Genomic DNA, 27,399 nt, shown 5'->3' with positions numbered 1-27,399 from the left:
TGAAATAATATATATATACATTTTTTTTTTCTTTTGAAGACAAATTTTAATTATTTGTAGTCAAATGTTAATTGGTGTGTGTGTGTGTGTTTGTGTGTGTTTCCAGGATTGTCGGAAAAAGAAGTGTAATACCCAAGTTTTAGGTAAATAAGAAAATAAAAACCTTTCTTTATTGTTAACTTATTGTTTCCAAAATACTTTAACAAAGAGTATTAGAAATACAAAAATTAGGGTTCATACTTAATTACGTCATACTAACATCATCAACTTTGTTATGACTTTGGTATACATATGAGACAAAGCTTTAATTTTTTTAATTAGATTATTGGTTTACGACCTATGTCCAAGATTTGGAATCCAGATTCGGCACTTAATGTCTCTGACATTCTCCAGCATCCCTTGCGACATAGTCATGTTACTTACTTCTCACTTCCAAGAAAAACATGCTTAACTATGGAATTTCTATAATTTAGCCAACGATAAGGAAAGTGCATCTTGTTTGTATAGGTATTAGTCATCTTATCCTCATAATTGTTTTCATTCGAATGTAGTCTCGGTTTATTCATGTATTCTTCTTTTTTCGAGTATCACGAGAATACACATGAACTAACTCGTTCTTGTTTTGGGTTATGCTATTTTTCAACTTATGGCTCTCATTATTCACACTACAAACAACCAATCTTAAACAATGATATTCAAATCCTTCCCATCCACTTCAACCATTACAAAAAAAACACACCCTTTTTCTTTGTATTTGAATTTCATTGCATTTTCACACATTTTTTTCATTTGTTTAACCTCTTTCCCTTTTCATTTGGCTTTTTGAAATTGAAACTCCATTGACATTATCATTTTGGAGAACCCAGGTAGGTTTAAAGAATATAATTTCATTACAAAAGTTATATAGATGGGTCTTTTTTCGATGGCATTTTGAGCGTTGGAAAACGATAAATCTAGAGTGACGAAAGAGATACTAATAAGATGGGAGAGAATAATTCTTAGAACATGCATATGCATATGAATAAGAAGAGAAACCAATGGCTAATCATTATGATATAACTTAGGTAATATTACAAATAATATATCCATAAAAGAGGAATAATTCCCAATAAGTTATGTTAACTAGGGAAACTAATCATGGTTAATCATATGTTTTGGTGAGTTGAATTATTTATGTATTATAATAATTCATCAACGGTTTCATGTGAATGCAGTGTTGGGTTACTCAAAAAATTCAGCGTAATCAGCCCCCATTATATGACTGGGACATGTATAATTATTTATATAAACAAATGGAGAACATTAAAACAATAATAATTCCTATGTTTATTATATTTGATATAACACATGAGATCTCAAATAAAATAACTCCATAAATGGTTGTGCTTTTCATGTCTCCGTTTTTATAAAAATCTTTCCCACTTTCAATCTTAGCGGCGAAAAATCTCATAAACATTACATATATGTGATCTTCTATTGTTTAATCAAATTATTAATCTCAAAGTCATTGTGAAAAGAGAATAGAATCTTTGAGTTAAGATGAACGGTAATAAAATCGGGGTGTTGCATTCAGATTAGAAGGAGGTTTAGATTACATGGGATGATGTAAGTATGCAACGGACGACCAATAATACGAGGGAAGTGATTAAACTTTAAGGTACGGAATTGGAGCCATTGTTTGACTAAGCATTATACCCTTTACCATTTGGCCTACGACCAGGCTCCAATCTCATACAACGTCGCATCTCATTATCATTTCGATTCTCACCGAGTGGACCATGGACCGTGAATGGGTTACAAAAGGTGAACCAACACCCAAATTTTTTCCAAATATAAATAAGATTTAGAAATTTGGGAATAGTGTTGCAGTGAGAAGGAAAGGGAGAAAACGTGAGAAAAATACATGGATTAATTGACCAAAAGAAGTTCAAAATTGAAGTGAAAAGACTAGAAAGCCCCCAAAAGCGGAGGAAGCTGAATTCACACGTGCCAAATCAATTTATATAATGTTTATAATAAATGAAAGCGCAAACCGCGTAGGGTAGCACCTATAAAGCTACCTAACAATCTTCTTCCTCGCTTCATTCGATTGTGAACTGATAAACACACACACCCAAACCTTAGTTTTGTTGACCCTTTTCGCAATGGAAATCTCATCTGCAAAATGGTTATCTGATATGGTAAACACTTTTATGCCTTTTTTTTTTTTGGCCTTTTCAACTTCGTTTTCGCTTCTTTTTTTGCTTGATCTTATGTTTTTTGGGTTTTGGTTATAATTAGGATTTGGAATCTGCATTTATGGATGATTTCGAAATGAACCCATTTGAGTGCACGCTAGACGAGCTCAGTTTCCAAACTTTCTCTGACGAAAGCCACACATCCCACCTAGATCTTGAGAACTCCGTACAAACTCCGCCGCCGCCGGCCAAGCAGCCGAGGACCAGTGGCAGCTGGAACAACTCTTCCACGACCCGTCAAATTGCTTCCATGGCTGCTTCGTCTTCTTCATCACACATCATTTCATTTGGGAATTCCCATTCTTCTTCTCCTCCTGCTTCCAACAAATTAGTTGGGAACAATGGCAATTACAGCAACGTGAAGCCCAAATTCGAAATTGGGTGCGAAGGGAACATTGATTTGTCATCGGCGATCCCTCAAGGTTCCTATGAGAACAATCCAAATGGTTCCCCAAAATACGATGGTGTGGGAATGAAGAGGAGCGCTTCGGCTATGAATTATCGCACCGCTTTGGTTGCTCAAGATCATGTCATAGCTGAGCGGAAGCGTAGAGAAAAGCTCAGCCAGCGATTCGTTGCTCTTTCAGCTCTTATTCCACACCTCAAGAAGGTGAGTACATGATCTAATTTTGACCTTAAAATTCAAGATTTTATTGACATTGTTTAACGGATCAAATGGGTTATTGGTAATAGATGGACAAAGCGTCTATTCTTGGGGATGCAATAACATACATCAAGGATCTTCAAGATCGTTTGAAGGTTGCGGATGAAGAAGCAGCCAAATCAAGAGTGGAATCAGTGGTGTTTGTGAACAGATCCGAGGATGTCTCTGCCGTGGTGGAAGACGATTCCTCAGAGGAAAACAGCTCATCCGACAGAGCCATTCCAGAGATAGAAGCCAGAGTGTCTGGGAAGGATGTTCTGTTGAAGATTCATGGCAAGAAATGCAAAGGCTGCCTTTCAAACATACTAAACCACATAGAGGAGCTTAATCTAACAGTTCTCAACAGCAGTGCCTTGCCATTTGGCAATTTCATGATTGATATAACTATTATAGCTCAGGTACTGTGGATATGTTTCCATTTCAGAACTGTCATTTCTGGAGAATGAGCTTATTAGGGGACTAAATTCATTTGCTTTATTATGTAATTGCAGATGGGTGATGGCTTTTCCATGACAGTGAAGGAGCTAGTGCAGAAACTACGATAGACTTGCCTACAATTCGTGTAAAATTACAGAGCTTTGTCACTCTCAGTCACAAAGGTTGGCTTTTGCCTACAATGCTCCAATTAACTGTTGATGATCTGCTTCCATTTTACTCCAGAATATGTTCAGCACGAGGGCGTTTGTTTTTTTAGAAAAATTTCTTTGCATTTTTTTGCGTGGGGCAGATCTTTGACCACGTTAAGGAAATTTAGGATAACAAAACACCCACATGTGCTGTAAATCCAAGACTTTTTCCCCCCAAGCTCCCGTTTTTTTGGGGAGTCTCCTTTGCATACGGATCTATAATTAATTATTGTAAGATGTTGATTATTATGGATTAATTAAGACAACTACAAGGATATTACAACTAATTATCTGGATCTGACAGCTCCATTGCAACTTAATTAAGACAACTCCTGAGTATAAACAAAACAATTTATGGGGTGTCGGGATAGAGTGGAAGTGAGGAAGAAGAGGAGACAGCCGATGTCCCATTAAGATTACGAGATCTTATATTCTTCTCTATTGTCAACGCTTCATGTTTTATTTCTTAAATTTTAACCAAACCACTTCCAACCAGGAATATTCATATAGTCAGCGTCTTAGGTGGGTAGGGCTTACGTGGGATGATGTGATTGGTGATGTTCTGTTACTAGCAGGCCCAATTACGAGTCGGCCCAATTACCGACATTGAAGGCCTATTGAACTAATGATATTGGGCTGAGAGAATTTCTTTATTTTTGAACTGATTAAATAAATAAATAAATAAATAAAGGGTGTGAAATTAAGGGCGCGACGTGTTCTAAATCCTAATGGATAGTGTTGAAAGATTGGAAGCACCCAACGGCATAGCGATCGGCCGTTGGTATCCATAATTCGCGTTCTGTGTTTCCCAGTAACTGAATTCTGTTATTTGTTTGATCCATGGAGATGGGAGAGATGATCAACGAAACTAACTGCATATCCAAACTGGAACTTCCTGATTTTATATTCCCTTCGAAGGAAGCACACTGTTCAACAACACACCAGCCATGCCCATGCGGAAGGAGATTCTGGTGGCCGCATTGGCCGCTACTGCCACTCTGGTAGTCGCCGCCGCTGCGCTGAGGAGATGGAAGCGGAGGAAACAATGGCAGTTGAAGCAAGCACACCGAATTCTCCGCAAATTCGCCCGGGATTGTGCAACTCCCGTACCCAAGCTGTGGCAGATCGCCGATGATTTGGAGTGCGATATGCGGGCCTCCATTGCATCGGATGGAACCCGTGGCAAAGCCACTCTCAAAATGCTCGTCTCTTACGCTGACGCTTTCCCCAATGGGTATTTTTATTTTTTGTTGCTGCCATTTATCTTTTGAAATTTGAATTGCTAATGGCTTTGATTTGTTATGCTTGTACTTGGGTGATAGAGATGAGGAAGGGTTTTATTATGGGGTTAATTTGCGGGGAACCAATTTCTTGATTTTGTGCGCTCGGCTTGGGGGAAAGAACGCACCCATCTCTGATATTCATCGCGAGGAGATTTCGATCCCTTCCAATGTGATGAATGGTAATTCTGAGGTTCGTTTTACCTACACTTCGACTTATGGTACTGAATCATGGTTCAGATTGTATCCCACCTCAGGAATTAGAATTTGAGCACTCCCCTTTATCACAATTAGATTATGATCAATGGCTTTGGCGAAGGTTTTATTTGAATTTTGTTGGAAACAGGATCTGTTCGACTTCATTGCTGCGGAGGTTGCAAAATTTGTTTCCGCTCATCCAGAGAATGAAAATGAACCGGTGAAGAGGACGGAGCTGGGCTTTACATTATCATATCCAGTGGATGATGCTGCGGCCACATTGGGAAATGTAATTAAATGGGATAGTTTCTCCGCTGATGACACAGTTGAGTATAATCACTCCCGTCCCTTTGCATTCTCTCACATAGTATTTTCATAGAACTACAACAATCTATGGTGAATAAATGATCATTCAGACGGAGATTAACACGATGCAGACGGTTTAAATCCCTATGTTATTCTGATGGACCTGTTTTGAATCTATATCACATGTTATAGAAAATTTGCCACTTTTATCTACTATTGATGAAATATGATGGACATCTCTTACATGGCTGAAACCAAATATAATTATGAACTCAGGTTGGAAAGAATATGGTGAAAAACATCAACCGGGCTTTGAATAAGCATGGTGTGAACCTTCGTGTCTCTGCAATGGTACGCAGCTGTATATTTGAACTAAAGTTCCTTTTCACAAAACTAGTTCCAGCCTTCCAGCTTTGTTGTGATATTTCCGGTTTTTCGAGCAGGTTGATGATACTGTTGGGAATTTAGCTGGAGGTAGATACTACTGCAGGGACAGTGTTGCTGCTATAACTTTAGGCATGGGCACCAATGCTGCTTATATAGAATCAGCACAAGAACTTGCTCACTTAAATGGACCATCACGAACGTCAAGGGAGATGGTTAGTAAGATTAGCCAACTAAATGGTATTGCAACTTGAAGATCAGTCTCATTCTGTTCTTATATTGCAGGGAATCAGCATGGAGTGGGGAAATTTCCGTTCACCGCACCTTCCAATAACCGAGTTTGATGCTTGTCTAGATTCTGAAAGTTTAAACCCCGGTAGTCAGGTATGGCAGATTGTAGATCGATCGTAACCGCCCATACTCAAAGAGAATCCTAATCCAGATTGGCTAACAATTCTTCAATTATCTCAGGTATTCCAAAAGTTGGTATCAGGAACCTATTTGGGAGAGATTGTGAGAAGAGTCCTGGTAAAAATGGCACAGGAAACATTATTATTTGGGGATCCCGTACCTCCAAAGCTTATGACCCCTTATCTGCTAAGGTATTGACTTCATTTTCAAGCAGTCCGGTAATATTAGTTGCAACACAACAGTTAATTAAATGGTAGTTAATACGACAGTTTGGAAAACAATGCAAAGCTGGGCTAATTGAGCATATTTCCATCCTAAAACTGAACTGGAGTGGCTTAATTTTGTGATAACGCTATCAAATCTGGTTTATGGATTTACATGACGATTGCATCTTCGAAGGAACAAATACCGAACCATATTGACAATTGACAATTTGACTTATATCGATTTTGTTATAGGTCACCTGATATGGCTGCAATGCATCAGGATACTTCAGAAGATCGAGAAGTTGTCAACGAAAAGCTGAAAGAAATTTTTGGGGTGAGGATCATTAAAGCATTGAACACTGATCAATTCTTTCCTCCTCCCACACCACATAGATTAGATCATGAACTTCTAATAGTTATAGACCCTTAGTATACAATAGGGTTGATGGGGATGTTTTCAAATTAGTCTCTATTATATATCAAAGCATGCATTTAGTTGCACTTCTCTTCCACACTGGTTGACATGTTCTCTATGAATGCAAGATAACTGATTCTACTCCAATGGCAAGAGAAATCGTTGCTGAGGTTTGCGATGTCGTGTCAGAACGTGCAGCCCGTCTTGCTGGAGCTGGCATTGTGGGGATCGTTAAGAAGCTGGGGAGGATTGAAAACAAAAGAAGCATAGTGACAGTGGAAGGTGGGCTTTACGAGCATTACAGGGTGTTTAGAAACTATCTCAATAGTAGCATATGGGAAATGCTTGGAAATGAACTTTCAGACAATGTGATAGTGGAACATTCTCATGGGGGGTCCGGCGCTGGAGCTGTGTTCCTTGCTTCATCCCAGAAAGAAAATTTTGACTTCTAACTTTTCAAAAATTTTATAAGAAACTAGATCATTCTTTTTCTTCACTTGTAAGCATATATAGCTATAGTTGAAGGGAGGAAGTGTTGTTCCCTTTCTTATGTCACTTTAACTTTTTCCCAAACTACGGAAGTTGAAGGAAACCAATAGAGTTTGCCTGTTTTCTACAATAGAGTATGCCAAACCATACTAAACAATCTGAAACCTTTCTCCTCTTTGAAATGGACCGGGCCAGGACATTTAAGCTTTTGCCGGTTCAGGAATATAGACAAACTGATATACCGGAAGTTATTGTTTTTTTGTGGGTATCTGAGGACATAAAGGCTAAAGCAATGGCAGGAAATTTGGCGTATTAAATTTTGCAGTGATGGTGTAGAGATTGGTGCACATGGTGAAGTCCAACAGTGACAGCCCTGCTTAGACTTAGATAAATGGATATCAGGTGTCGTTTACCCCTAAAAAAGAAAATGGTGTCCATTATTGTTCAAACCATGCTTTGTTTTGTTTTGTTTTGTTCTGTGAGAAGTGAAGGTGAGAGTTCAGACTGAGAAGCCATAGAGAGAGAGAGAAAGAGAGGGGACAAAATGTTCACAGCCCAAGACATAAAGAATAGCAAGTGAGATAACGTGTTTTGTGGTGTGAAGTTTTTTTTTTATTTTTCCTTAATTCTCATGCAGTGCAATGCAATTGAAAAGAGGGATTCGAAAATTTAAAACACACCCACCAACTTGATCCCACAATGGCTGTGTTCCTTGGATTGGACGCAATCGCCTGTATGTGTTTATTTTATCTATGTTCCCTCTTCCTTCAACTGAGTTGAACTCGTCCTAACCACCATACCCATCATCTCATAAATTTGGTCAAATATGTGATATCCACATTTCCCTCTCCCTCTTCACTTGGAAAGGGAAATAGAAAAAGAAATGACCCTTTGGTTACGGTAGGATGGTGCCTGTAAACCCAACATCGCAGGGCATTGGATCCAATATTGAATGATGTCGGATTCTGAATTCTCATGCATCTCAATCCATCATCATCATTTAACATTTTCTTAATTCACCATGCTGCTGCTGCTGATGATGATGAAAGTATATCTCAAACATCGAGAAAAGGGTAAAAGAAAATTAGAATTTTACAATACGAAGGATACCTCCCCACTATGGCGTCGCTTTCTTTGTCCTGGAAGGAGGACTGCTTCGTCATTTTGCTACTATCGGGGGACCAATCTGGGGTGAGTTTGTCGATTAGCGATGTCCCATAAGGACGAGGGTCACAGGCTTAAGCAAGCAGCAGCCCCTAGAGTAAAGGTAGTTTGTGACTATTTCTGGGACTTGTGGGGCCTGTGTGTGTGTGTGTAAATTTAAGAACCAAAGATGGGTTTGGCCTTTGGATTGGAGTTTGAGCAACCTTATCTCTACAACACACAAACCCACCAACTATTATTACCTCTTTGCATCATCACTCTTCACTCCTTCTTCAACCCACTTACTCTTACCAAAGGTGCAGACAGGGCTGCAAACACAAAATCGCAGAACCATGAAAATACAGCCAAAGTTATGGCAAAAGTCGTTCTAAAGTTCAGTGTCTTGTCAACCCTGCTGTTTATTCATCATGTCCAATATAAATGTTCACATTAAGATATGAACTTTATATTGTAAAGTCAAAGACCTTCAAATTTTTGGAATGGAAAAAATATATTTATATATAATGTGCGATATGATTCACTTTATTGAGGTTCTTGTTCTCTCACTGAGCTCTCTCGCTCCCTCCCCCAATTTCAAACTAACTCTGCAAATTTGAAGAACAGCCGGAAAAATCCCACATTTCCCATTCCATCAACAAACCCACAAACAAAATGCGCCTTCTTCTTCTTTTCCTCTGTCTTCTCCAACTCCAACTCCAACTCCACATTCACCATTCTCTTTCTGCTGGTGTTTCTGAGTATCGTGCCCTTCTCTCCCTCAAAATCTCCATTACTGGCGACCCCAAATCCTCTCTCTCTTCCTGGAACGCCTCCACCAGTCACTGTACTTGGTTTGGGGTCACTTGCGATTTCCGTCGCCATGTCATTGCCTTAGACCTCTCTGGTCTCGGCCTTTCCGGTTCCCTTTCCCCTGATGTTGCCTTTTTAAGATTTCTTACTAATCTTTCTCTTGCTGCCAATGAGTTTTCTGGTCCAATCCCACTGGAGATTTCTTCACTCTCTTCCCTTCGGTTCCTTAACCTCTCTAATAATGTGTTCGATGGATCGTTCCCTTCGCGGCTTTCAGAGCTCCAGAATCTGCAGGTTCTTGACTTGTATAACAACAATATGACTGGAGATTTCCCCGTTGTGATCACTGAAATGTTGAGCCTTCGCCATCTGCATTTGGGTGGAAATTTCTTTACCGGACGGATCCCGTCGGAGGTTGGTCGGCTGCAGTCTTTGGAGTACTTGGCGGTTTCCGGTAACGAACTTGGCGGTCCGATACCGCCCGAGATTGGAAACTTGAAGAACCTTCGAGAGCTCTACATTGGCTACTTTAACGCCTACGACGGCGGTATTCCGGCCGAGATTGGGAATTTGTCGGAGTTGGTACGGTTGGACGCTGCGAACTGTGGACTGTCTGGACGGATTCCGCCGGAGCTCGGAAAGCTGAAGAGCCTTGATACTCTGTTTCTCCAAGTTAATGCTCTATCTGGGCCACTGACGTCGGAGATTGGAGAGTTGAACAACTTGAAGTCGTTGGATTTGTCGAACAATATGCTTGTGGGTGAGATTCCCGTATCGTTCGCCGAGTTGAAGAACTTGACGCTGTTGAATCTGTTTAGAAACAAGCTACATGGGGGGATTCCTTCCTTTATTGGCGACTTGCCGAAGCTGGAGGTGTTGCAGTTATGGGAGAATAATTTCACGGAAGCGATTCCACAGAACCTGGGGAAGAACGGAATGCTTCGGATTCTGGATATTTCTTCCAACAAGCTGACTGGAACTCTCCCTCCTGATGTTTGCTACGGTAATCGGCTTCAAACTCTGATCGCATTGAGCAATTTTTTGTTCGGTCCAATTCCAGAATCGCTAGGCAAATGCGTTTCACTTAATCGTATCCGTATGGGGGAAAATTTTCTCAATGGATCCATTCCGAAGGGGCTTCTGAGTCTCCCCAAGCTCTCTCAGGTGGAGTTACAGGACAATTTTCTCTCCGGCGAATTCCCAATAACCGACTCAATCTCAAAGAATCTCGGCCAGATTAGTCTCTCGAACAACCGACTCACTGGGTCGATTCCACCTACAATCGCCAACTTCTCCGGCGTCCAGAAACTACTTCTCGACGGAAACAAGTTCTCCGGTCAAATCCCACCTGAGATTGGGCGGTTACAGCAACTTTCGAAGATTGATTTCAGTAACAATAAGTTATCGGGTCCAATCGCGCCGGATATTAGCCAATGCAAGCTTCTAACCTTCGCCGATCTCAGTCGAAACGAGCTCTCGGGAGAAATTCCGATCGAGATTACCAGTATGAGGATATTAAATTACCTGAATCTCTCAAGAAACCATTTAGTCGGCGGAATCCCTGCTTCCATAGCCAGAATGCAGAGTTTAACCTCTGTGGATTTCTCATATAACAACCTCTCTGGTTTAGTTCCGGTAACTGGGCAATTCAGTTACTTCAATTATACTTCGTTTGTGGGCAATCCCGATCTCTGCGGACCATATTTGGGGCCATGCAAAGATGGGGTTGCCAATAGCAACTACCAACAACGCTTCAAGGGCCCCCTCTTTGCTTCCCTCAAGCTCCTCCTTGTAATTGGTCTGCTTCTTTGCTCAATTGCATTTGCAGTTGCTGCCATCATCAAAGCTCGATCGCTAAAGAAAGCCAGTGAGTCTCGGGCTTGGAAATTAACATCCTTCCAACGCCTAGATTACACCGTTGATGATGTTCTTGATTGCTTGAAAGAGGATAACATTATTGGAAAAGGAGGGGGTGGCATTGTCTATAAAGGGGTGATGCCAAGTGGTGACCATGTCGCCGTCAAAAGGCTGCCAGCTATGAGCCGTGGATCGTCCCACGACCATGGATTCAACGCTGAGATACAAACTCTTGGGAGGATTCGACACCGACATATCGTTAGACTATTGGGGTTTTGTTCAAACCATGAGACTAATCTTTTGATTTATGAGTATATGCCTAATGGGAGCTTGGGGGAAGTTCTTCATGGCAAAAAAGGGGGTCACCTTCAATGGGATACAAGGTACAAGATTGCTATTGAAGCCGCTAAAGGGCTTTGCTATCTCCACCACGATTGCTCGCCACTCATTGTTCATCGCGACGTGAAATCAAACAACATACTTCTTGACACTAATTTTGAAGCTCATGTCGCTGATTTTGGTCTGGCCAAGTTCTTACAGGATTCCGGCACTTCTGAGTGCATGTCTGCTATTGCTGGTTCTTATGGATATATTGCCCCAGGTATGATTCCAAGCTTGAAACTTTATGTCAATCATTTATATGCAGCAGACCAAGAAGCAACCTTCTTCCTAATATTATTAAAGGACTCGAAATTTGAATCTTCACTCTTGTTTTGAAGTGTTTTAGCCTTATTTTTCTATGACTCGCATGAACATATGATCTGTAGTTTGACTTGGGAGCTTGATATTGAACTGAAGAATGTGGCTAAATTCTGTGTCCTGAGAACATTAATGGTGATCATCTTTGCAAGTCAATGAATGAATCATAATGCTTTTGACTGCATCCAAAGTTCTCTTCATTGTTTAACCATTATGGATTGCTTTCCATTTCAAATTCAAAGTTGGACGATGAATGGTGTGAAAATTGCTACTTTTCTGGAAGGTAACACATTCAATGGTTCTGATTCTTGAGATATTTCTGATCCTTTTTCTTCCTTCCAGAATACGCCTACACACTAAAAGTCGACGAGAAGAGTGATGTATATAGCTTTGGAGTCGTCTTGTTGGAGCTCATTAGTGGAAGAAAACCGGTCGGAGAATTTGGTGATGGTGTGGACATAGTTCAATGGGTTAGAAAAATGACAGACTCAAACAAGGAAGAGGTAGTGAAAATTCTTGATCCAAGGCTCTCCTCCATTCCTCGCCACGAAGTGATGCACGTCTTCTACGTCGCAATGCTGTGCGTTGAAGAACAGGCAGTAGAGCGCCCGACAATGCGAGAAGTGATCCAAATCCTATCGGAGATTCCACAGCCACCATGTTCAAAACGGGAAGACTCAACACTCCCCAACTCCTCACCACCACCACCAACACCAGCATTAGCCGCCGCATTAGACATTCAAACAACAGTACCCGAGAACAAAAAAGACCAGCAGCCGCCAGCAGATCTTCTTAGCACTTGAACACAACTGGGTTGGGGTTGGTAGTGTCTACTGTCTATCATTAAAAGAAAAGAAAGAAGACAGCTTAGGCTCTTTTAGCTGCGATGTCGTTAATTATCTTTTGGGGGAGGAGGGGATTAAGGTTTACGGTAGTAATGTTGTTCAAAGGTTTCTTCTTTTCTCATTAATTTTCGCTAATTTTTCCAGACAGAGGAAATCAAGAAAGGTACGCACAGGGTGGGTGTCAGAACAACCCAATTGAAAATTTGGAAACTCATTCTCTAAGTACACCAAAATATTCTTTAACAAATAACATTAAAAACAATCATATCTTTTCTTTTCTCTTTTGATTTTGGTTGTGATGACCTCGAAAATAGCACTTCCAGAAAAAGATTGCTTTTTTCACAGTAATTGAAGCGATTGTTGAATACGAAGCAAGCAACCCACATGGGTGGTGGAGATGTCTATTATTAATATTATGTTCATTTAATATTCCTACCTTACAATAAAAAATGTCCACGTTATCTGCGTTACATTTAATACAAGGTCAACTGACACCATATATTGAAATTGGCATATCTTCTCAGCTTCTGATGAAGGTAACTCCCTTCTCAATGCTCCCTCCCAACTCTTTCTTCGCTTTCTCCAATCCAATCCTGTCAAAGTCAATACTCAATCCAGATTCAACCTCATTCTTGTTCAACAACTTCGCATTTTGGCGTACCTTTCATACTCATTTAGTGGCCCAAGCCCGTACACTTCTTCCATCCCATTACGACCCAGTCGTACTTTTGATGCAAAGAATGGAAGTTCAGTCACCTGTACCAAGCAAACATATAACCTCAGCTCAACATTATTCACATTCCTGAAAAGAAATAGGCCAATAATTTGTACAAAACATGCATACCTGAGAAGCCACGAACGCGCATTCCACAACACCAGCATCTCCTCTTAAGCCCCTCAGGCATGCATCTGCAAACTTAACAGCCGCATACGCCTACACATTTTTACCATATATTAGTCAATATAGCATTTCTGGTTACCCTTCGTACTTTTTCCTTCTATTTTCTACATTTATGGTACCCAAACAATTTAACCCATTAGATGATGAAAAGGGTTGAAAAGAAACCGACCATGGAGAGAGTTGCTGAACCAGCTCCTGCTTTGGCCTGGAGACAGTGTCAAATTGGTATAATAAGCTATTGTGATAGTGATGATAAGAATACAAGAATAGATTCACCGCTAACAGATACTGTCCTCTCTGGACTTCCCTTCAAGATTTTAAAACTCGTCCGCTAGAAAGAGGTTTCCATACCCTATAAGAAATGTTTTGTTCCCCTCTCTAACTGATATGGGATCTCACGTGTAAAAATTTCGAGAGATGTTTGAGCATTTGTAAACAACTGGTTATAGCCAATATCGAGTACAACAAACAAATGCATTCTTTACCTCCACAACTTCTGTTCCACCATTTTGAATCCTATCAGTCAGGTAAATAGTCTCTTCTTGTGTGAAAGAACTTGGAGGCTTGACCTATACATAAACAAGAACACAACCAGAAATGTAACTAAAACAAATCAAGGACATCATGTAATTTAATCAAATCAGAAACCAGTACAAACCTGAGATAGAAGGGGCAAAATGGTTACACCAGCATGACCGCCAACAACTGGAACATCGACATCCCGAGGATCAAGACCCAATACTTCTGCCTGATAAAGACAGAATAACATAAAGACATGACATAAGTTAGTGAAGATAGACAGCCATGATCTAATAAAAGGGAACGAGACTAGTGGGACTATGGCATACCACGAAGGTATTGGCTCTGACGACGTCGAGCATCGTAACTCCCAGAAGTCGGTTTGGATCATAAGTTCCAGCCTTCTTGAAAACTTCAGCTGCAATGGGCACGGTGGAGTTCACAGGATTACTGATCAGATTGACAATGGCTCTTGGACAACTCTTTGCAATCCCTTCACACAGAGTCCTAACAATTCCTGCATTGATTTTGAATAGATCATCCCTTGTCATTCCTGGTTTTCGAGGAACACCTGCAGGGATAATAACAAGATCCATGCCAGTAAGCGCAGCCTCCAGCTGCTGCTGCCCCAAGAATCCACGCACCTACATTTTCAGTAATATTCTCAATATGCTATCCATTTCAATTCCCCACTTCAAATGCGAATATACGATAGTTTCCCCACAGTTTCTTGAATCTCTTAAAAACTCATATCCCATAACACGTTATCATTTTAAATTGTAGGAAACAAAAACCCAATAGAATACAGACAAAAAAAGAAAGAACTCACCACAGCACCAGTATCCATATGGCTAATATCAGCGGTGACGCCAGGGGCATTAACTACATCATAAAGATGTAGAATAGAAACCAGAGGATTCATCTTCATCAACATCGCAAGGGGCTGGCCAATGCCACCGGCAGCCCCAAGTATTGCGACTTTGAACCCGGGAGCTCCGCCTTTCCCCCGGCAATTCGCCCTCCTCAAAGCTGAACTCTCCTCCATCTATCCCAGCACAACCAGAATCAAACCAAATAAGGGATAAAAACCTGAGTAATGGAGCAAGTACGATCGCTTAATCCACAACTAAATCCCATATTCCCAGATGGGTCATTGGGTTACAACGCCACGCTTCCAATTTCACAGTGACCCGTAAAAAGTATACCAAAAAGAAGAGAAATTTACAAGGCAGAGAGTGAGAACCTGGGGCTTGGGAGGATGAAGATGCGAAGAGATTCGAGTAATGCGCTGGTTAACATCCGGAATTGGCTGCATAACTACTTCCCTTAACGGAAACCAAACCCACCCGCTTCAAGATCAGAACCCTTTCAGAACTAAACGCTAGGATGAGGAAATTGCTTGGTTGGGTAATGTGAAGGAAGGCCACGGCCATTGCCATTGCCATTGCCATGGCCAATCTTATCTTACCCAAATTTCTTACACGTGTCAAAGACCCACTTGCTGGACCCCACTTACTTCCTTTAATTTTTAAAAAATATTAATTAGAAAACAAGTTGAGGAACAAAATATAACCACAAAATAGCGGAATATAGTAAATTCAATTTTGAAAATAAGGAACACGTTTGAAATGTAAATTTTTTATCCCTCACTACAAACAACTCTAACTAATATTGTCTCTTATTTTTCTGTAATCAGATTTTATTTCCTTTTCTTTCTATATTTTCACATTTTTTGTATCTAACACGTCTGTTTTATAAAAATTGATTGTAAATATCAGTTGGAAATTATATTATAAGAATTAATTAAAATACAGAAGTATAGATTTTTATACCAAATTAAACCACCAATTTAGAGACGATAACCCTATCTAATTAAACTTATTTAAGAAGGTAATGAAAATGGTTAACTAATTACCAATTAAAAAAACCTGTGGGTGATTTTATTGTCCTAAATAAATTTTAAATTTCTTCTTATTTATGTCAATAAATGTCTCTTAAATTACATATACCTGTGTTTTGATTGGAAGAAGCATACTTCAAACCATCTTATCCGACCACAATATTGAAAGGAAAAACACAACGACATTCTAATTCTTAATCATCGTAAGCCTCAAGCTATCTTTTGTTTTTTTTTTTTTTTTCCCCATGTTTTGAAAAAATCTCGTTTGTTTGTTTTTATTAGCATTTGTAATTGAATTTGGAGTGTGCATTTGAGGTGGCTGGCTTATTTGGAATGAAACCCCAAAACACGATGCTTTTTTCCTTTCTTGCAAACTCACACGAACTTAGCCTATAAACTTGCATGTGAAATCCATGAAATCTGTCGTCTGTATTTTATAAATTAAAAACCCCTTTTGATTTAATCCATAAAACGCGTTGAAGAAGGAGAAAGGGTTGGATATGAAAAGGGCCCTTCACCGCCCACATCGAGCCCCGATGCCTTTCTCTGTCTACATAAATCAAACCTTTCTTCTCTTTCTTCTTCTTCTTCTTCTTCTTCTTCTTCTTCTTGTGTAGATGGGGATCGATATAATCAGGTTTGTAATCACTGAACCAAAAATAAAATCTCTCTACTTCTTTTGCTTTTGGGTTATGATTTCATATATGTTTCTCTCTCAATCTCTCATCAGTGCAATGTGAAACCTCCACATCTATCTATCTATCATGGGCATTAGAGGAAAAAGGAACAAACATGGCACACAGGAGCAAGCCAGGCAGTACTACTATGGAAGCTACAACAACAACAACAAGGGTTCGTGATTCAAAGTTCCAGGCCATTCTGGCTGATGATCTTGGAAGAAGAATCTGATTTTTTTTTGTTTTTTTCGTAATTAATTTGGTAATTTCATGAAAGTTTATTTATGGCTGGGTTATAAATATCATATATTCATGAAATATTGTTGCGTTTTATATTGGGAAAGACGATAGCGTAGAGAGAGGAGAAAGGGATTGGTTGGCTTATGATTCAAGCAAGATCGATTATATCTAACTTAAAAAATACATATACACGTTATACTTAAAAATAAATTTTAAATTAAGTATTGATACAGTAGTGATTATATATTAATACATTAAAATTGATTTGAAGTTTAACTGCCATTTTAAATCCCACCAACGATAAAAGTAAAGCCACGTCCTACAGTCAAATGTTGAGACCCCAGTAATGTAACCACGGAGAGCTAACTATGGTTAAACTCCCACGTGCCGCTCGTGCAGTAGCACGGGTACCACTACGCCTCTTCTCCTCGCCACATCCAACTCCTACTTTTTCCTGCTATAAACTATAAACTGTCCTGCATACGGTTCCGGCCCGACACCCATTTCCGATCCTTTGGAGTAGCGTCTTCATAAACGCTCCTCTCTTTCTTTTCCATTTTCTTCCTTTTCTTCTAGATTCTGTTCCATTTTGTCTCCCGTTTCAAAGCCACAATGAGAGAGTGCATCTCCGTCCACATTGGTCAAGCCGGGATTCAGGTCGGCAATGCCTGCTGGGAACTTTACTGCTTGGAGCATGGCATTCAGGTTGCTGGTTCCCACCTCTTTTTAGTTTTTAAGCTTCTACTTCCATGGCGTTCTGATTTGTCAATGTCTCTTTCGTTGATCTCCTCGTTGTTTGTTTGTTGGTTTAAGTGGTTGTTTTAGAGATGGTTGCCGTTATCTGCGTGTCAATGTTGAGATCTAGGGTTTTGTTGTGTGAGTTTATCGCAGTTTCCAGATCTAGTGTTCTTTTGTTTCCTAATAGGTGTAACAGAGGTTCTTACTGGAGAATACGTCAACGTGCCTGATCTAAGTAGATCGACTACATTTCGTTTTGATATCAACTTCCTGGAACCCCACTTTGAACTTCTGTCCAGGTCGTCGCATATTTTGGTTGCGTGGTTTCTTTCATATTCGAATGTGTCTGGCTTTTTAGGGACATTTGAATGTACTTTCAGCACAACTGATAACTGTCTTCTTTGAACTGGCTTATGAATTTTTTAAAGGCGTTCTTTAAATAAATGTGCTTCTAAAGCGTTCCAGTCCTGTTCTGCGGATGGGTATTCCATCCGATTTCTATTTCATGAAGGCTTTCTACATCCTATGGACTCTGCATAAGCGGCCCTGTCAATGGGAAATAAGTTTTGGGATTGACTTTATGTGGGATCTGGAATGGTTCCTTAGTCAATCACACGAAGAACGCAAATACTTCAATGAACTTGGGAATTAGTGTAGCATGTTCTGCTTAATGAAAAGGATTTTTTTTTTCTTCACATAATAGTTCTGCGTTTTAATTTATAATATTGGCCATGCAAATTTTCTTGTATTTCTGACGAATGGTATTTTTCATTGTGATTTACGAGCATCATTCTGAAATACTCGAAGTGGTGGAATGTAAACGTGCCTCTGTTTGCATTTATAGTTGTGAAATGTAAATCACTGTGAAACTTGCAAATGTGTACTACTGAAATCTGAATGTCTCTTACCTGTCTCCCTTGCAGCCCGATGGACAGATGCCTAGCGACAAGACAGTTGGTGGGGGTGATGACGCCTTCAACACTTTCTTCAGTGAGACTGGTGCTGGAAAACATGTACCTCGTGCTGTTTTTGTAGATCTTGAGCCAACAGTCATTGATGAAGTCAGGACTGGGACGTACCGCCAACTCTTCCACCCTGAACAGCTCATTAGTGGCAAGGAAGATGCAGCGAACAATTTTGCTCGTGGCCACTATACGAGTAATTATTATTTTTTTTTTTTTTTTGCAAGTTAATTCCTGTTAACTTCCCCCTGATTTGACACATTTCTCCTTTTCTATTACAGTTGGTAAAGAGATTGTTGATCTCTGCTTGGATCGTATAAGAAAGCTTGCGGACAACTGTACTGGTCTTCAAGGTTTCCTCGTTTTCAATGCTGTTGGTGGAGGAACGGGTTCTGGTCTTGGATCCCTTCTACTGGAACGTCTTTCCGTGGACTATGGAAAAAAATCCAAGCTTGGATTTACTGTTTATCCCTCACCGCAGGTGTCAACATCTGTAGTTGAGCCCTACAACAGTGTCCTTTCAACCCATTCGCTCTTGGAGCACACCGATGTTGCAGTGCTCCTTGATAACGAGGCCATCTATGATATCTGTAGGCGCTCCCTTGACATTGATCGCCCGACCTACCAGAACCTCAACCGCTTGATTTCTCAAGTACACATTTCATCCATTCCTACCCACCCACACCCCCGCTTGGAACATTCCCTGATCTTTTATTTTTATATCCAAATGATGGGAAATCGATTTTCTAAATATTTATATAATGTTAAATTTCCAGGTGATTTCATCTCTGACTGCATCTCTGAGGTTTGATGGTGCACTGAATGTGGACGTGACTGAATTCCAGACAAATCTGGTCCCATACCCTAGGATTCATTTCATGCTTTCATCATATGCTCCTGTGATTTCAGCCGAGAAGGCCTACCATGAGCAACTCTCTGTTGCGGAGATCACCAACAGTGCATTTGAGCCCTCATCCATGATGGCCAAGTGTGACCCCCGCCATGGAAAATACATGGCCTGCTGTTTGATGTACAGAGGCGATGTGGTTCCAAAGGATGTCAACGCAGCGGTGGCTACCATAAAGACCAAACGAACCATCCAATTTGTTGACTGGTGCCCAACAGGATTCAAGTGTGGTATCAACTACCAGCCACCAACTGTTGTTCCAGGCGGGGATTTGGCCAGGGTTCAGAGAGCTGTATGCATGATCTCCAACTCCACAAGTGTTGCCGAGGTCTTCTCCCGCATTGACCACAAATTTGATCTCATGTATGCAAAGAGGGCTTTCGTACACTGGTATGTGGGTGAGGGTATGGAAGAAGGTGAGTTCTCTGAAGCCAGGGAGGACCTTGCTGCCTTGGAAAAGGACTATGAGGAGGTGGGTGCTGAGGCTGGGGACGATGAAGATGAGGAGGGAGAAGACTACTAAACTAAGTTTGAAAGAAGTTTGCATATGTGCTGTTGCTATGATGTGCTTCACTTTGCGGTTGACTATATTTGCAAACGTGTCCTCTCGAGTTGTTGATGCAGCTCATCGGCTGTGTTGCTGCTGCTTATTTATAAAGCCTACTTTACCAGTGGTTGTATGAATAAAAGCTTTACTACAAAACTGAGTGAGTGCCTTTCATTTCTTGCATTGATGATATGTTTCTTCACTGCAAATCATAGTTTGCTTTACAAATAATTCCGACACTCTTGTTTTTGTTTGGGAAAGCTAAGTTAACTGGAAGTTTGACCAGGCGGTCCTCGAGGCAAATACGTTAATTTCCACGCCACTTAGATCTTCTCACTTCTGTTTTCCAATAATATTCCGTTTCTCGTGTGGGTACCAATATATTTCAATTTATTGTGAATAGGTTTTTAAGGTTAAAAGTTTCTGGAAGATGAGACAAAAAGAAGGACACCTCATAGAAAGCCGCACATTTCTTTTTCAGGTGCCATTCACTTGGAACGGGTCAGCAATTGAATGCACCCCGTGCCTCTGCGTCTATCTAGTCCATACCATTTTTGTTTCCAAAATACAATTTAATTCACTCCATTTCAATCTTTATTTGAACTTACATTATTATTATAACCATAAAGTAATCTGGTGCAATCACCACCAAATAAAAAATAAGCAGAAAGAGATGGAAATTCTTTAATATATTCCCTTCACGTTCTTCTCTCAGTAACCTCGAACTTTAATTGCTTCCGTCTCTCTTTCCAGCCCTTCGCATATTCCTTTTTTAATTCAGTTCAAGTGATGGCATTAGGCATTCGTATAGGAAGCTTATAGGCCCTTGCTTAAAGCTAAAGAACTTGCTTTACCTTTTAGATTCTCAACTCCCACTAGCTGTTTTCATTTTCGATGCGATGGAAAAGGAAGATGAACTCAAGTTTGCTTCTACCGCCAATCTTCAACACCACCCCAATGGAGTTTCCGTATGTTTCTTCCTATTTTTCCTTCATTTTTCTGAAATGGGTTTCGATGTTCTCGGTCGTTTTCTCATTCCTCCCAGCCCCTTTTGATTGATTTCATCAGCCCGACCCTCTCTAGAAAAGCGATGGGAATAGTGAAAGTTTGTGGGGTTTCGCTTTTCTTTTTCGATCTTTTGTGTTTGATTTGTTCTTGTATATAGAGATTGCATTATGCTAATTAGAAATACCACTGTTGCTACAGCGCAAGAATGAGAAAAGCGTATTTGATGGGACAGATTCAGCAAAAAACGCCAAATCTGGATGCCAGTTTTTAGAGAATGCAGCTCCCCAAAATCAGCAGTACACTGAGCTTCTTCAAAGGGCACTCAACCCTCGACATGCAGGGGGAAAATCTTCATTGCCAGCCGCCCCCGTCGCCGTGAATGAGCGGCTCCAGCCACCCGAAAATCTGCCCAAACTTCAGCACCAGCTCATCCCGCCGCCGCAGCCGCAGCCGCAGCAGTTTGTCCTTTCATCACAACCCTTTTGGGTACAACCGCAGCCGAGCATTTCCCTTGGAGCAACTGAAGGTAGCTGGCAAACTCCGGCGGCGTTTGGCGCTGGAGCCTCGCCGAGATGTCAACCCCAAGCTCCTAATTTCTGTTACCCTGTTGGTTATCCAACATACCCTGGGTTTCAAGGTGAGTTTCACTTTCAGAACTGTTTGGTTTTGTAATTCTGTCGAGGTTATTATTCGATCAATGAGTTCATGTTGTTTACCAAATTTGTGGGCGTTTCTTTTTTCAAACCTTGTGATTGAATGTCATTCCCTAGTAATCAGTTCAAGTTTTTTGAAATTTCGGTTTGAACTTAATAACAGGTTCCTGGGATGCTTCAATCTGGTGGGGCCAAACACCACCATTACTGTTCCCTGGATTGTCCAATTATCCAAGAGCATCGTATGGTTTTGCCTCTTCTCAATCTTGCCCGATGCCAATTCCTAGTTGTGTAACATCTTCCTCTGGACAACCTCTTTTAAGAGGTGTCATCAAGCCCCCTGAAAGGCTTTCTCAGAAGCATCAAAGACTTTGGGAAGCTCAGGTTTGACATGGCAGTTCTTTCCCGTTTACGTGATGTTTCATATGTTATTGTAATGCTTCCTTTTTTTTTTTTTTTTTTCCTATTTGATGCAGTCAGCAGAAAATGTTCAATTGTGGAGTATGATAGGACAGTTGCAAGGGGAATTAGCGGACTGCAAGGGCCGCTTGATTAAGCTTGAAGCTGAAATTTCATCTTTAAGATCAGTAGCTACCAATGAGCCTGCTGTGGAAGTTGGAAATGGTGGCATTACAGTGAGGGGACAGCCATCAAAGCGAGGAAGGTCGAAACGAGCAATAGCCCCTGTAGGTTCACAATCCCGGACGCGAGCACGAAAGCCAACAGTAGGAGGGACAAAAGTAGGAGAAGTAAAACCAACTCTTCTTGGAAAAGATAGCTTGAATAAGGTGGATGATACACATACGGATTTTACTCCCCTTGACATCACAGAGCAAGACAAGAATGAAGGCATTTCAGCTACCATCGGGATCATGGAGATTGATGAGGGCACTCTCAAGATGCCTATCTTCCCTGACATTCAGTCATGTGGAATTGAATTCAAGTCACCATCATCATTGAAATCCAATTATGAAGGTAAGCCCAGTTCAAAAAGCACTTGCTTAATTCTGTCTCACCATACCAATGGCTCCTCGAAAAATATCGATGTCGGTTATACTAATACATGTAAAGAAAATTTCATATGGTTTTCAGGAATCATCTGTGGAGACTCCAAACTAAATGACTTGAGTATAGCCTCCCCAACAATGTACACCAATGGAAATGTTAGCAGACAAGGAATAACTAGGTGGAACTTTGAAGACGAGGTCGAAGCAGCCGAATCAGGATTCCCCGTAGTAGGAAACAAAAAGGAGAACAAAGAAATGGCAGATGAATTCAGCTCAGGAGCTGAAGAGATTGAAACACAAAATGGCTCCTCCTGGTGTTGAAAGTAAGTTCTAAATGATCAAATGCTCCTGTTCTACCTTGAATATCAGGTAATTCTCAAATGAAACTGGCACTGGATAATTCTTCTCCATTTGGCAAGCTACTGCCACTTGATGGATACGGTTTGACCAAAGTTTTGTACAAGGGAAGAGTGGATTCAGCTTGCTTAACATGGTACGACTTTGAACCAAATTTCTTATACAGAAAAATCGTGTATATTCATACTTTGTCTGTGTTGACTTGTTATTTCTTCTGAATTAATGACAAAGATTCAATTCATTACATAAAAATGGCAAAGTTATAAGAGTAAAATTGAGGGTGCAGTGGCATACATTCTGGACAGATGGGAAGAAACATTACCGCGAAGCTTTGGCAGTATCATAAAAAATTGTTTGATCATCTTCATAAGAACATAAATTCTGGAAAAAATAAGCTGTCAAGTTCTAGTGTCTGTGATCGGATACGGCGGAAGAATCTTTACTGGAATCATTTTACATAGAAGATGACGACGGATAATTTAATGAAATCCTGAACGAAGGAAACTCCGATGATTTAAAAATAATTGTAAGCCTAATGAATGGTGGATGAAATGTTTGGGAATTGGAATGAACCCCTCATTTTGTCCTGCTCTAAAGTCTTTCATAAGCCATGTCCAACCCCGCATTTAGGTCCCACCTTGCTGACCAGGCTCCCATGGTTGGAGAACTCACTCTAGAAACCTGTGGTCGATTTGTATGGCATCAAATCCAAATAAGGGGTTTGAATTGGGAAGGAGTTGCTTTTTTAGAAAAGGAAACTTTGAATAGATACCCAAGTTGGAGAATAGAATGGGAAGTTATCTTATCTTTCTGCATTTTGAAAAATAAAAATCTTGAGGTTGATAGTATGAGGCGTTAAAGGAGTGAATTGTGAAGAAATCACATCTAAGTTAAAAGAGGGGATAAACTCTGAAAATTTCTCCCTAATAGAAGCCTCTGATAATGAGTTTAGACAGTTACAAATGGTATCAAAACCTGTCACCGGAATACTGATCACGGAGACGCTCTCTAGTGTAGACACATCTTAAAAATTTTGAGAAAAAACGTGAACAAGTAAAACCTAAACAAAATATAAAACAAAATTTTGGTGTATACCCATGTTGTAAAATTTGAAGAACGTCAAACCTCTCTTTCTTAGTTTGCTAAAGCCGTATGGACCACGAAGAAAATAAAAAGGTGAAAACTTTAGGCAATTTGAAAAATGAAACCTTTATCCTCTCCCATTTTGAAAAATGGAATTTTGATGTATACCCATATTCTAAAATACCAAAAATATAAAATATTTCTGGTTCTTGGTTTGGTAAAGCCCCATTGGTTCATCAACAAAGAAGAACAGAAGTACTTTATAGAGAGAGAGAGAAATAGAATATGTGGACTTGTATCCAAAATTGTGAGGTTAAAAAAGAAGCACCAGAGCCTGAGATCATCGTACGTCAGAAGAAAACCCAACCCACTTTTTGTGGGCTTAAAAAAGGAATCCGTAACGCAGCCCTACCATTCATGTCATACTACCGACTTCTATACGTTTAGAAGAGTCAGAATAGGACTCTCTCTCTCTCTCTCTCTCTCTCTCTCATAAGTCATAATTCATAATTCATAAGAACTTGCCATCTTATAAATCCGACGCCTTTCTCGCTCCATTCTGTTTGCCGAACTCCATGCCTCTCCTCAAAGTACGAACCTCCCAATCTCTACAATAGCCCTACATTTACTACCTTCTTTGTGCTCTCTCTAATGGCCGCGGCCACCGCCACCGACAAGCCCGCCCGGCCAAGACTCGCATGTTTCTCTTTCGCTGCCTATGCCAAGGCCGTCATCGACCATCTCAAATCCCTTCAAATTCCGGTCCTCCCCGGCCTCTCGGACACTGAATTTACATCCGTCGAGTCCACGTTCCAATTCTCCTTCCCACCGGACCTCCGCTCAATCCTCCAAGAGGGTCTCCCAATTGGCTCTGGTTTCCCCAATTGGAGATCCTCCTCCATTCAACAGCTTCACATTCTAATCAATCTCCCCCGGCTTTGCCTCCTCAAGGAAATTTCTCAGAGAAAATTCTGGTGTCAATCTTGGGGTACTCAACCCAATGACCCAAATGACGCCGTTGCTCTAGCCCAGCAACTCCTGGACAGAGCCCCTGTTCTTGTCCCCATTTACAAAAACTGTTACATCCCTTCCGAGCCGAACATGGCCGGGAACCCTGTATTTCACCTCGATGGTGGGGAGATTCGTGTTTCCAGCTTCGATTTAGCCGGATTCTTTCAAACCCATGAATATTCTCAACTTAGTAAGGCTGAACCAGACCGGTCAATGATCGACTCGCCGGCTTGGGCGGCGACGGAGGCCAGAGCGGTGGATTTCTGGACGGAAGTGGCTTCAGGAAAAAATGTGGCGGGGCGTGGGGTAATACTAGGATGGTGGAATGAAGGGGAATTTGAAATGGGGTTGGACGGATGCCTTGAGGACGTGTTGTGGAAGTTGCGACAGGGCGGGTGGAGGGAAGAAGATATCAGAGATATGATGATGATGGACGGCCATGATCGGAGCTTAAAACAGAGTCGGGCGACCATCGAGAAACTCAAAGTATCAGTATGTGAGATTTTACTGAGTGGGGGATGGAGCAGGGACGATGTGATGTACTCTCTGGGTCTCGAAGACGTTTCCAATTCCAATTCCAATTCCAATTCCAATTCCAATTCCAATTCCGCCATTGTTATTCCTGAAGAGGAAGAAGAAGAATCAACGTTTGAAATCAATCTTCATCATCATCGCCCAACCAGAGTCCCCCAAGTGGAACGCAAGAAAAAAGCCAAAGCCCGCAGCTCCACCAACCACCACAACATGTCCCCATTTTACTTTGCTCCACATCGAAATTTAATCTTGTAACTACTTTTTGCCCTGTTCTCTTTTTAGTTATTAGCCCCTCCACCTCAACCAAACCTACACATGAAACACCCCCTTCTCATTATTCATCTCCTGTAAATAAATACACAATTCTTTTTCTTTTTCATCAATAAAGCTCCAATTTTGATATCGCCCATTTCATATTTCATTGCATTCTTTGTTTATTCTCATTATTAACCTCTATCCATGCTAAATGGTCCGTTGACGGCGGTGGTCTGATCAACGGCGGCGACTGAGGAGTCGTCGGTATCCACCTGCTACGTTGACGGAGAAAAAATGGCGTGAAAGTGGGGGTCCAAAACCGACCCTTGTGAAAGAAAAAGCCCAGGAATCGGTCAAGGTGTGGACTCTCTCTTACGCGTCGGTCCAAGAGGAGATATTAATGGCAATATATGACTTTCATTTTATTAAAGGTTGAGGGTAGTTTTATTGAATGAATAAATTTTTTTTGTCAATTATAATAACTAAAATATATTTTTAAAAAATTCAGATTTAAAATGTTGTCGTATTCACAAAGTTCTAACGGTTGCTATATTTGCAAATATGAGAAATTCTCTTTTAATTATTTATATTTTTTAGTTTGACTTTGTTACTAGTTTTGCTTTGACCTAAAGTTTCTAATTTAATTTGACTCTCAAGATATTTGCAATTAATTTCTTGGTTGCCTTTTGTTTTTGCAGCCGTAGATCCATTATATGGTATGGTATGGTATATACTTATTTTTTTGCAGGACAATTATGTGTAACTGATTAATGAATTATGAGATTCCTAACCTAACAACTTTTTAATTAAGATCAAGGGTAGGGTTGTTCGAAAAAATCATCTTAAAAAAACTCAATCAACCTACTCTAATGGGTGAGTTTGTATTATTAACTTAATTAGTTTGTATTATTAACTTAATTAGTATTATTTGGTTCATAGCTTGTTTTAAAATTTGTTTGGTTGAATTGAATCCATTTGAATTTATTGTTAATTTAAAAAACTATATATATTTGGTTAAGATTTATTCTTCTAACAACCTTTATAAATAAAATTTTGAGTTCTGGGATGTAATTTTTTGAAATACACATTAAATTGCAAAACTTAATTTAATGTTTGAAAATACGTAAATAAACATTTTACTTTTATTGAAAAATAAAAATTTAAATAAATGATCGGAAAACTTAGAATAACTAGATTCAAATATGGTATGGATGAGTTTGGAAACAAAGAAAGATAAAAAGTAGGAAGCTGTGTACCAAATTTGAATCTTCAACCAAACAATACACTTAGCAACCTCACAGACACCCACAATAAATTCCTAACTGCATTATCAAAGGTGATAGACGCATGGTTTGAGTTGTGGCGATGAATAACGGAATGTGTAAAAGTAGAGCATAAGGCAAGTCAAACACGAAGACGATGCCTTACAAAGTTGGTGGATACGCCATGAGGCATTTGGTTCTTTTACCAAATTCTAAAAGGATGGTAGTGAGTTCCAATAGGCATTTGAAATATTAGCCTATTTGTTTG

The 27,399-nt window shown here is 40.3% G+C and overlaps 7 protein-coding genes across 9 annotated transcripts; 6 read left to right on the top strand and 1 right to left on the bottom strand.

The window, feature by feature from the left end:
* Window positions 1–2,044: 2,044 nt before the first annotated feature.
* Window positions 2,045–3,814, top strand: LOC111803144 (transcription factor bHLH19). Its single transcript, XM_023687429.2, has 4 exons — window positions 2,045–2,180; window positions 2,281–2,847; window positions 2,931–3,299; window positions 3,393–3,814. Exons 1-4 carry the CDS (start codon window positions 2,145–2,147, stop codon window positions 3,444–3,446), a joined length of 1,026 nt encoding a protein of 341 aa, XP_023543197.2. The 5' UTR covers window positions 2,045–2,144; the 3' UTR covers window positions 3,447–3,814.
* HKL3 (hexokinase-like 3) lies at window positions 3,393–7,346 on the top strand. Its single transcript, XM_023687428.2, has 10 exons — window positions 3,393–3,500; window positions 4,374–4,761; window positions 4,850–5,000; window positions 5,154–5,330; window positions 5,588–5,662; window positions 5,755–5,910; window positions 5,981–6,079; window positions 6,167–6,297; window positions 6,565–6,646; window positions 6,856–7,346. The coding sequence occupies exons 2-10, from the start codon at window positions 4,475–4,477 to the stop codon at window positions 7,177–7,179; spliced, it is 1,482 nt and encodes a 493-aa protein (XP_023543196.2). The 5' UTR covers window positions 3,393–3,500; window positions 4,374–4,474; the 3' UTR covers window positions 7,180–7,346.
* A 1,240-nt stretch (window positions 7,347–8,586) lies between these two features.
* LOC111803281 (uncharacterized) lies at window positions 8,587–12,713 on the top strand. The gene is made up of 2 exons (XM_023687611.2): window positions 8,587–11,627; window positions 12,068–12,713. Exons 1-2 carry the CDS (start codon window positions 9,032–9,034, stop codon window positions 12,526–12,528), a joined length of 3,057 nt encoding a protein of 1,018 aa, XP_023543379.2. The 5' UTR covers window positions 8,587–9,031; the 3' UTR covers window positions 12,529–12,713.
* A 222-nt stretch (window positions 12,714–12,935) lies between these two features.
* Window positions 12,936–15,419, bottom strand: LOC111803283 (malate dehydrogenase, glyoxysomal). Of its 2 annotated transcripts, none has more exons than XM_023687613.2 (9): window positions 15,234–15,419; window positions 14,820–15,035; window positions 14,320–14,634; window positions 14,130–14,219; window positions 13,957–14,040; window positions 13,641–13,676; window positions 13,415–13,504; window positions 13,232–13,326; window positions 12,936–13,163 (listed from the first exon to the last, which is right to left on the bottom strand). In XM_023687613.2, exons 1-9 carry the CDS (start codon window positions 15,303–15,305, stop codon window positions 13,091–13,093), a joined length of 1,071 nt encoding a protein of 356 aa, XP_023543381.1. In that variant the 5' UTR covers window positions 15,306–15,419; the 3' UTR covers window positions 12,936–13,090. The 2 variants fall into 2 exon arrangements, with proteins under 2 accessions (XP_023543381.1, XP_023543382.1); XM_023687614.2 differs by having other exon boundaries at window positions 14,820–15,079; window positions 15,234–15,387.
* Window positions 15,420–17,251: 1,832 nt separating this feature from the next.
* Window positions 17,252–20,144, top strand: LOC111803282 (tubulin alpha chain). Its single transcript, XM_023687612.2, has 4 exons — window positions 17,252–17,512; window positions 18,469–18,703; window positions 18,789–19,159; window positions 19,284–20,144. The coding sequence occupies exons 1-4, from the start codon at window positions 17,420–17,422 to the stop codon at window positions 19,935–19,937; spliced, it is 1,353 nt and encodes a 450-aa protein (XP_023543380.1). The 5' UTR covers window positions 17,252–17,419; the 3' UTR covers window positions 19,938–20,144.
* Window positions 20,145–20,797: 653 nt separating this feature from the next.
* Window positions 20,798–23,238, top strand: LOC111804156 (uncharacterized). Of its 2 annotated transcripts, none has more exons than XM_023688863.2 (5): window positions 20,798–20,929; window positions 21,168–21,606; window positions 21,786–22,006; window positions 22,099–22,597; window positions 22,715–23,238. In XM_023688863.2, exons 1-5 carry the CDS (start codon window positions 20,861–20,863, stop codon window positions 22,948–22,950), a joined length of 1,464 nt encoding a protein of 487 aa, XP_023544631.2. In that variant the 5' UTR covers window positions 20,798–20,860; the 3' UTR covers window positions 22,951–23,238. The 2 variants fall into 2 exon arrangements, with proteins under 2 accessions (XP_023544631.2, XP_023544632.2); XM_023688864.2 differs by having other exon boundaries at window positions 20,928–21,066.
* Window positions 23,239–24,508: 1,270 nt separating this feature from the next.
* On the top strand, window positions 24,509–26,015 carry LOC111804319 (uncharacterized). The gene has a single exon (XM_023689079.2). It carries the CDS (start codon window positions 24,721–24,723, stop codon window positions 25,867–25,869), a length of 1,149 nt encoding a protein of 382 aa, XP_023544847.2. The 5' UTR covers window positions 24,509–24,720; the 3' UTR covers window positions 25,870–26,015.
* Window positions 26,016–27,399: the final 1,384 nt, after the last annotated feature.

The sequence above is a fragment of the Cucurbita pepo genome, chromosome 10, assembly GCF_057944985.1.
Source record: "Cucurbita pepo subsp. pepo isolate OVF chromosome 10, ASM5794498v1, whole genome shotgun sequence".
Lineage (NCBI taxonomy): Eukaryota > Viridiplantae > Streptophyta > Magnoliopsida > Cucurbitales > Cucurbitaceae > Cucurbita > Cucurbita pepo.
Note: the sequence above shows the minus strand (reverse complement) of the source record. Positions and strands in the feature narration are given on the sequence as shown.